At 37.7% G+C, this 8,622-nt stretch overlaps 1 protein-coding gene across 5 annotated transcripts in view; it reads left to right on the plus strand.

Moving 5' to 3' along the window:
- The window catches only part of PRKCZ (protein kinase C zeta), a 38,105-nt gene extending 29,736 nt beyond the window's left edge, over positions 1-8,369 (plus strand). For all 5 annotated transcript variants that reach the window (XM_008641185.2, XM_017744076.1, XM_017744075.1 and 2 more), the window contains 8 exons: positions 1,596-1,682; positions 2,306-2,441; positions 2,915-3,002; positions 3,456-3,575; positions 4,088-4,167; positions 4,732-4,821; positions 7,537-7,652; positions 7,871-8,369. In XM_008641185.2, coding sequence (XP_008639407.1) covers positions 1,596-1,682; positions 2,306-2,441; positions 2,915-3,002; positions 3,456-3,575; positions 4,088-4,167; positions 4,732-4,821; positions 7,537-7,652; positions 7,871-7,958 — 805 coding nt within the window. In that variant the 3' untranslated portion in view covers positions 7,959-8,369. The remainder of the gene's footprint in view (positions 1-1,595; positions 1,683-2,305; positions 2,442-2,914; positions 3,003-3,455; positions 3,576-4,087; positions 4,168-4,731; positions 4,822-7,536; positions 7,653-7,870) is intronic.
- Positions 8,370-8,622: the final 253 nt, after the last annotated feature.

The raw sequence follows: 8,622 nt of genomic DNA on the forward strand, positions 1-8,622 counted from the left end.
CTGAACATAATCAAAGCTTTCTGTATTCCTGATGTATCTTTATGAGTCCTGCTTTTCCAGCCCAGCTGCTTCTTGCAGTGAAACTCTAGTTTTTCCTTGGTAACTTCAGCCATTTGCCATGGATATAACCATAAAGTCATGAATTCACAATTTGATTATAGCTGTAATGTTATAAAATGATAATTGTGACCTCATTGCATCAGGCGGGAAAAGCACAAAACTGATTTTGAGTGAATAAATTCATCAACATCAGATTGTGTTAAGTGGCCCAAAGAAAATGAGTCGTAATAGGAGAACAGGTTGTGACAAGGGTACTAATGGGGGGAAAGTTGCAAAAAACCTTCTTTCTCTTGAATATAGTTTCAAATAAATGTTTAACATAAATGTGTACCTAAATGTGAGGTGAATTGATGCTGTATGTAGCTGTTTACATTGTTTCAGATACTAATGATGCTTTTTCATTATTATAATAAAATATGTGCCTTGGACTTGCCCAGAATTGGCAGATAAGTGTCTTCCAAGGATGGCAACAACCTGAAATCTCCATACTGCAAAACTTCTGGTGTTTGAGCAAATCCTTCCAAACCCAGCAAGTCCTGCCACTACTGACACACTTGAATATGACTTGACAAGGAATTTGAAATTGCAGGTTCTGAATGGTGATAAAACATTGGGGACTTCAAAACAGGATAGGAAAGCTGGAAGCAAAAAACATCAGGAATGCTGTGATAAAATACTCATGGCATTGTTACGTATTTTGTTTATTGCTTATTTAATTTCAGCTTAGCATTTATCTTCTTGTGGGGAGGCCACTGAGAGACCTGCCAGCTGGATTTTGTCCAATAGTTTTTATTGGTTTAAGTTTTAACACTTTATAAGTGTTTCAAATGAAGAATCCTTTTCGAAGGAACAAAAACATCACCACTCTAGAGTGATCTGAGAGACTGGAGCATGTGTTCTCCAAATGGAATGTTTTCCAGTGTGTGGATGTGTGGAAAGGAGTTTGCAGCTCATGGGGAATGAGGTGTACAAGGAAATGCTGCTCCCTGGGTCAGCCCAACCTCTCCCAGAAGCTCTCCCTCAGCATGTTTCTGTCCCGAGCTCTCTCTGACCTTGGCAGCTTTGCCTGGATCATATTTTCCCAAGGATAGAAGCTTTTCTGCAGACTGTAATAGAAATCTTCCTATCTGGCTGATTCCACCTGGATTTCTGTCCCCTGCTGACTTTTCCCTTGTTTTGAGCAGACTGTTTCAAACACTCATTCTCCAGAGAAACAAATGAGCCCAGAGCGTCCATCTGGTGACTGTGTTGTGTACAGTGTCACACTTGTAATTCGTATAATGATAACTTATAATTAATTCATTTAATTAATTTATACAGAGAAAGGTGATAGTATTTAAATAAAGGGTGTGTTCCTACATAATATGCATCAAATAAGTGCTCTCTCTTTTTCCCTCTTAAGTAGCTTCTGTAACTATAAGAAACCTAGAAGTCTAAATCAAGAGTGGAAGTGAAAATGGCTCAGATGGGAAGAATAAAAACAGCTTTTCTGGAGTGTTTCCTTGGGATGCATTAATTGCGTTCTATAATTTCAGATTGTTCCTTGTCATAGAGTACGTGAATGGGGGAGACCTCATGTTCCATATGCAACGGCAGAGGAAACTTCCTGAGGAACATGCAAGGTATTTCCTGACACTGAGCACGTGTTTGCTTCTGTTCTGGTGCTTTAATGGACTTGTATTCTTAAGTTTAGAATGTCCAGGCCTGGGAAGAAATGTAAACTTTATCTTTTGAAGGATGTGAATATTTTTAAAGAGCAAGCAGTTCATCAGTAGTAGCAGTTATTCCAATTTACTCCTCTTTATTGCTTCATATTTAGGTGATGCCTCCTTGATCTGTTGATAGAACGTGGAACTATTCTACCTAATTTGGTCTGATGTTGAAATAATATAGGGAGAAGGTTAAAAATCCATGCATGGCTCTACACTACACAAAGGCTCACTGTCACTCTTTATAAGCTGAAAACAAAGATCTTCCATCTCATATGTGGAATTTTCAGAAAAATATCTGTAGAATAAAGAATAAACACTTTCTTAATTAGTAGAATGAAAAAAAATCTCATTGTTATTTAGGGAATGGTCTTATGAATAAGGACACTGATCTCTTATAAATGTAGCTTGGTTTTGTTATACTATTGATACGTGAAAGTTGGTAGTAAGGTGATGTTTTAAGAACAGATATTTAAGTTGCACCAGCTCTTGTACCAACTTAATGCTAATATGAACTTTCTCCTTCTTCATTTCAGGTTTTATGCTGCTGAAATTTGTATTGCTCTAAACTTCCTACATGAAAGAGGCATCATCTACAGAGATTTAAAACTGGACAATGTTCTCTTAGATGCAGAGGGTCATATCAAGTTAACAGATTATGGCATGTGCAAGGTAGGATTTTCCTGACCTTTCTTCTGTCACTCTTAGAGAACACTAAGAAAATTTATCTTCATCTTAACACTGGTGTTGCTGAGCCCAGAATTTGGTTGTGGAATAGGAAGTTTATTCTGAAAAAATTGTCGAATAGAACCACATTTGGAACTGAATTGTAATAGAAGCTATTTTTTCCCCAACATCTGTTTGAAAAGTACTTCCAAATTGTTTAACTGATTTTTTTTTTTTTTAAATATGTATCTGTAATTAGTAAGTAAAATATTGTTACATACGTGTTGTAACTCAGTTTTAATCAACTTTGCTGAAGAGGAGCGGTGAAGTCATAGGCCAGTTTTGAGCACTATGAGTATTTATTTTGTGAAAGGAAGCTCTTTAGACTCCCTGAGTAACTTGGAGTTTTAAGTCTAGTTAAAGAAAGTTCTCAGAAAAGGAGGTCAGCTTTTAATTTATGAAATGCTTTCTGCATGTAGGAAGGTTTGGGCCCAGGTGACACTACAAGCACTTTCTGTGGGACACCAAATTATATTGCACCAGAGATCCTCAGAGGAGAAGAATATGGTAAGTCATAACTAAATAACCTATAGTTATAATAAATATAGAAGTTGCTTGGTTCAAATACAATTAATTTTTTGACTTACACATTTGTGTTATTATATATTAAGAATTAATTGAGTGTATATTGTACAGGTTAATTTTTTCCTGAAATAAGGTTTTTTTTTTCCTCTTCCAGTCACTCATTTCAGCTTCTTTTAAATCATACTTGGCCTGAAAAGTATTTATTAAATGACACTATAGGAAAACATTGTCACTGCAGCTTTGCTGCCTGCAGACACCTCTGAGCTCCCCTACGTTTGTCATCCCAGTTGAGAAAACTCACACTCATCCAGTGATGGTGTAAATCATGTCAGTGATTTCAGTACTAAAACCAGGCCATCAATCTTGATCTGTGTGAGGGAGAACACGAAAATCCAAGGAGTCCTGGCTGAGAAACCTCTGGGTGCCCATTTGCAGGGTTCAGTGTGGACTGGTGGGCGCTGGGGGTGCTGATGTTCGAGATGATGGCAGGAAGGTCCCCGTTCGACATCATCACTGACAATCCAGACATGAACACTGAAGATTACCTCTTCCAAGGTACAGCCCTTTGGGGTTTGGGTTGTTTTGGGGGAATACAATCAAAATGGACAGCTTGCATAGCAGAGTTAGGGTTTCCTTTCCCAGTGTTACCCCCACAGCTGCTGTAATTGGGCAATTGTGAGGCTGCCAACTCCATAACAGGCAAAAGTTATTTAAAGCAGTTTCTGTAACAGAATCTGTCATGCTCTTGTTGAAGGCCCCAATATTAAATCAATTTCTGTTTAAAATCGCACTTTGCCATATACTAAGGACTGAAAGTTTTATTTCCTGTTTACACAACACATAATAGCAAAAGGTAACGAAGATAGCATGTCCCTTAGGAAATCTTGCAATGTCAATAGAACATTGCCTTGAATTCCTGTAGCTCCTTTTGTTTGCATGATTTTAAATAATTACTTTATCTTCCATTTTCTAACTGATACCATGCTGAAATAATAAGTGTTTGTATTGAAATCATGGTCAATGTCACAAACCAAAACCCAATACTGCTGTTTTTAAACCTGTAACAGTTATTCTGGAGAAGCCAATCCGGATTCCAAGGTTTCTTTCTGTCAAGGCTTCCCATGTGTTAAAAGGATTTTTAAACAAGGTAAATAACATTCTCTTATTTTTAGCATCTGAAAGCTGGAAGTCAGAGCTTCCTGTTGAAAGTGATACAGTTAAGAAGTTAATCTGCTTACTATTAAGAAAATCTATAAAACCTTGGTATCGTCTATGTTAAAAACCCCACTTAGTTGCAAATTTACTGAGGGAATTCCACAGCACAGGCTTGATTTTCAGCTAGGTGTAGGCTTTCAAAAAGTAACTATAGCTTTGTTTATAAACTCTTTTCTGTAATACTTACTACTCATTTAATTAAGCTGATTGAAATCTCTAGAACCACTATCATGAATGGCAAAAAGAACATGAATTGTACATTTCTAAATAAATCCCATGTTTTAAGAAGTTGTAAAATATAATTTAAAAATTAAATTTCAAATAAACTTTATTTAAAGAAAAAAAAAATTAAAATCCCTTGCTAGCCATAGTGTGTTTATTCCAGCAGAGTTTGCACAGTCATAGGAATGCTGGAGTCATCTCTGTGGGCTTTTTGGCAAACGTGGGCTGTAAGTGGCTTGGAGTGTGTAATTCCAGTGTCTTGTGTTTTCCACAGGATCCCAAAGAAAGGCTTGGCTGTCAGCCCCAGACAGGATTTGCTGATATCAAGTCTCACACGTTTTTCCGCAGCATAGACTGGGATCTGGTAAAAATCAGTCGTTGTGTTTCTGGGTGTTCAAAAGGAATAATTCATTAATTTATTAGTTGTGTGCATATGGACAGCTCCAGTGCAGACAGGGAAAATGCATTCTAGAAATGTAAAAGTAGTACTCATAGTGCATTAAAAGCCAGCTGAATTTATCAACTCTGACTCCTAAAATCAGCTGGATTATTCAGGTGGGTGCCAGGGTTTAGTGACCTGAGGAAGAGTGAGCAGGATCAGTCCCTTTTGTTAAGGATGTGGCTGGAGGGCAGTGGGGTTATTTATAAAGGGGCTCTGATTACAGTTTGCAGGTTTTCTTTAGTACTGGTGGTGTGAGGGAGGTTTCTGGTTCGTGGTGAAGATGATGACTTGCATTTCAGTGGGTTTTCAAGCATAAAATTGTATCAAAATTGAGTTTTTAAATCTTCTGCTACTTGGTAATTGTGTTGCCTTCTGTCTTCAGTGTGGAAACATCCCAGAAATGACATGGTAACATTTATTGACGCTTCAGCAATAAAGCTGTGAAGTCTGGAGCACCTCCCTGTCAGCCTTACATTTTTAATAGCTATTTAACAATTGAAAAGTGTGTCTGTAGTATTTTCATAGTCTGGGAAGGCTGCAGGAAGTGTAGGAAGAGGCAGCACTAACATGAAAGAGTTCAGATGAGAGAAAGCTGCACAATTTCATTTTCCCTTTGAAGCTGCTGCTCTGAATTTCATTGTAACATTCTTCAGAGAACACATTCAGTGCGTAAAGTGCCTGTGCTTTAAAAGATCTGGTGTTTACAAAATTATCCCTGTAATGAGGGCTGGCTTTAATTTTGCCAGACATCCCTTGCTTGGAGTCCTCCCTCCAGCCTGAGTGTTATTATTTTTCTTTTTTTGCTACCTTGTGGTGCTACAGTGCAGTTCACCTGGGGGTGTGGAGCAGAACATCATGTCCTGCAGTTTGTTCTGCTTTGCAGTTTTTTGAGAGAGAGAAGACAACAACTGTCGGATTTGTATTTTATTTGTAGAAAAAACCTCTTCATTGAAATCGGTACTTCTTGGTCAGCATTTATGCTGATTGAATTTTTGTCTTTTCTAACATATTTTCATGGCTGAAAGCTTTAATACAAATATCTATTTTTTTAAAAAGTGGAAAGATTTAGGAGATCTGTTTTGTGATATGGTTAGGACAGTGCTGCTCAGGAGGATCAATGTTAAATAAACTTGAAGCTAAATTTCTAATAAGTTCTGGCAAATATACTCAGGAAAAAATGAGAAAATATTTGGAAAGCTTTTTTAGTTTTTAGAATCTCCTACTCACCACCTGCATGCATTTCAAAGAAAACATTTGGACTTGAAAAGATTTGGAAAAGCTTTTAAGTTGGAACCCAAGGAAACAACTTAAAACTTGTTCTGTGTGAACCTTGAGCTAAATGGAAAAATAAATACAGGGAAAATGAACACACAGCCCAGGAACATTTTTCCTGGTGTTAGTCATCCAAAGTGTGTGTGGCACAGCCTAGAACACTTCAGATTGCTCACTCTGGTGTAGGATGGCTCAGCAGCATCCAGGGCCGTTCTTTTTTAGATTGTTTTGATACATTCAGTCTGTTCTTATCTCAGTGCCTGTTTTTATGGTGTTTAACCATTATATACCAGAGCAAGAACTACAAAGCCATAGCTACTGTTTGCAGTGAGGTATTTTTTAGAGCTTCACCACCTATTTTTGATGAGTGAATTTTCTCAAGTTAAAGGCTGCAAGTTCTGTCTATGGCTTATTTAAGAGGGCTTTTATGCTTTACTGAGTATAACAAAAGAGGAAGTCTGATGTTTAACCCCTTGTGGAATAATGTCTGTCTGTTGGATGTGTGTGTGTGGCAACAACTTCACAGGGATGGTCCTGCTGCCCTACTTCAGTTTTTAAATATTCATTTTGCTAATTCTTTCATGCTGCCATTCTTGTTTGGGAGGAGCTAATTACTTCTTCCTTAAAACTTTGATTTCATGGTGCTTTCCCAGACCTGATCACTGATGGGATGTTGATGTGTTAATTCACCACCCTGTGACAGTTTCACAATTTCCTCCTATCTCCATCTGTGCTTCCTGTGCTCTTGTCTGAAACCTGAAATCCAAGATCTTTCTGTAATTTATTCCCTGTTTTGTTTGCTCTGTACTAACCATCATGAGAGATCCTGGCCCTAAAATCAAGTTTGCTCCCCATGTTGGTAATACAGGTCATCATTTTCGTCAGTGGTAACTACTACTCACATCCTGCTTACCTGTCCTAAGTTAGATTATGGAGATTTGTAGCCTAGACAGTTTTTTAACTGACTATAAATGTTAGAATTAGAATGTTGGTGTCTGTGCTACTATAAATTGGACTATGTGACAGATTGCACACAAGTGCAGGAAGAAAAGTAGGTCGATTTCTCAGGAACAAAAGTAAATATATTGTGCTAACTGCTGTATTGCAGCACTGTGGGAATTTATCAGTCCTGAGTGTGATCTACCAATTTAGAGAAAACATAAATGGTTGAATTATTTGTGGATTTTTATTTTCAAATGCAGAGCACTAATTGTGTTGGTGTCTGTTGCCTGGCTTGTAGGGTGTACTACTTGGTATTTTGCTGTTCCTCTCCAATAGCACTTACTGCAGTTGGATTTGAGTTTCCTGAGGGGTGTTGTAACTCTTCCACACTGTAATTTCTCCTTTCCCCCATATTTTGGGTAGCTGGAGAAGAAGCAGACGACGCCCCCGTTCCAGCCGCAGATCACGGATGATTATGGGTTGGATAACTTCGACACGCAGTTCACCAGCGAGCCCGTGCAGCTCACCCCAGATGATGAGTATGTGCTGCTTTCCCCCAATCCAGCTGCATATTAAGAAATTAATTGATAAATTATCTGAAAATCACTAAGAGACTGTGTACTTGCCATTAGAACATAGTCGTGTTACAGTAAATTTGAAATCTTTGTATCCTACATATCTTGCATAACTTATTATATATGATACAAGACTGCCCAGTGTTCTGATAAACTAAACACTGCTCTCATTTGTTTTTCAGAGATATAATAAAGCGAATAGATCAGTCAGAATTTGAAGGATTTGAATATATTAATCCATTGTTGCTGTCAACAGAAGAAACAGTATGAAGAAATGACCTCGTTGGGGACAGTGTGAATGACATTAATTTATCCTTAACTACAGTATATGCATGCGAGGCTGGGGACTGGTCACTTTGGATGGAGACCAATGATCTAAAAACAAATTTGCTGCTGAAAATCAAAGAAGAGAATAATGATTTTGGTGGGTGTCCTCTGCCACTTAGTGATTCTTAAGTTCTGGGCACTGACACAACTGGCTTCATTAATGAAGGAATTTGCATTTTGTGCCTGTTTCATGAAGGATTGAAACGTTCATTGCATCCCTGCAAAAGGAGATCATGAGAAACTTTGGGATCCACACACTTTCTACAAACATTTGATGCAATGAGCTCCCAGTTGAAGAGTATTACAGTGTAACATCCTGAAGAATAAAATATATTATGGTGGTGTTGAAGCTTATTTTTGATGCCTTTTTTCACAAGTGGTACCTGTCTAAACATCTCAGATATATTTAAAAGGAGTTGTGTTTTATTAGCAATCAAAACATAAATTTGGGTACAAGATTTAAGTGCCTAAATGGATAAAACTGCATTGAAGGATTATTGCGTATTTGGGACGTTCTTACACCTGGTAAGTTCTGCTCGTTAATATTAAGTAACATTTCCATCTGAAACATACAGTTCACAGCTGCAGCCTGATTTTCAGTTGCATT

Source organism: Corvus brachyrhynchos, unplaced genomic scaffold, assembly GCF_000691975.1.
Source record: "Corvus brachyrhynchos isolate BGI_N302 unplaced genomic scaffold, ASM69197v1 scaffold68, whole genome shotgun sequence".
NCBI classification, from domain to species: Eukaryota; Metazoa; Chordata; class Aves; order Passeriformes; family Corvidae; genus Corvus; species Corvus brachyrhynchos.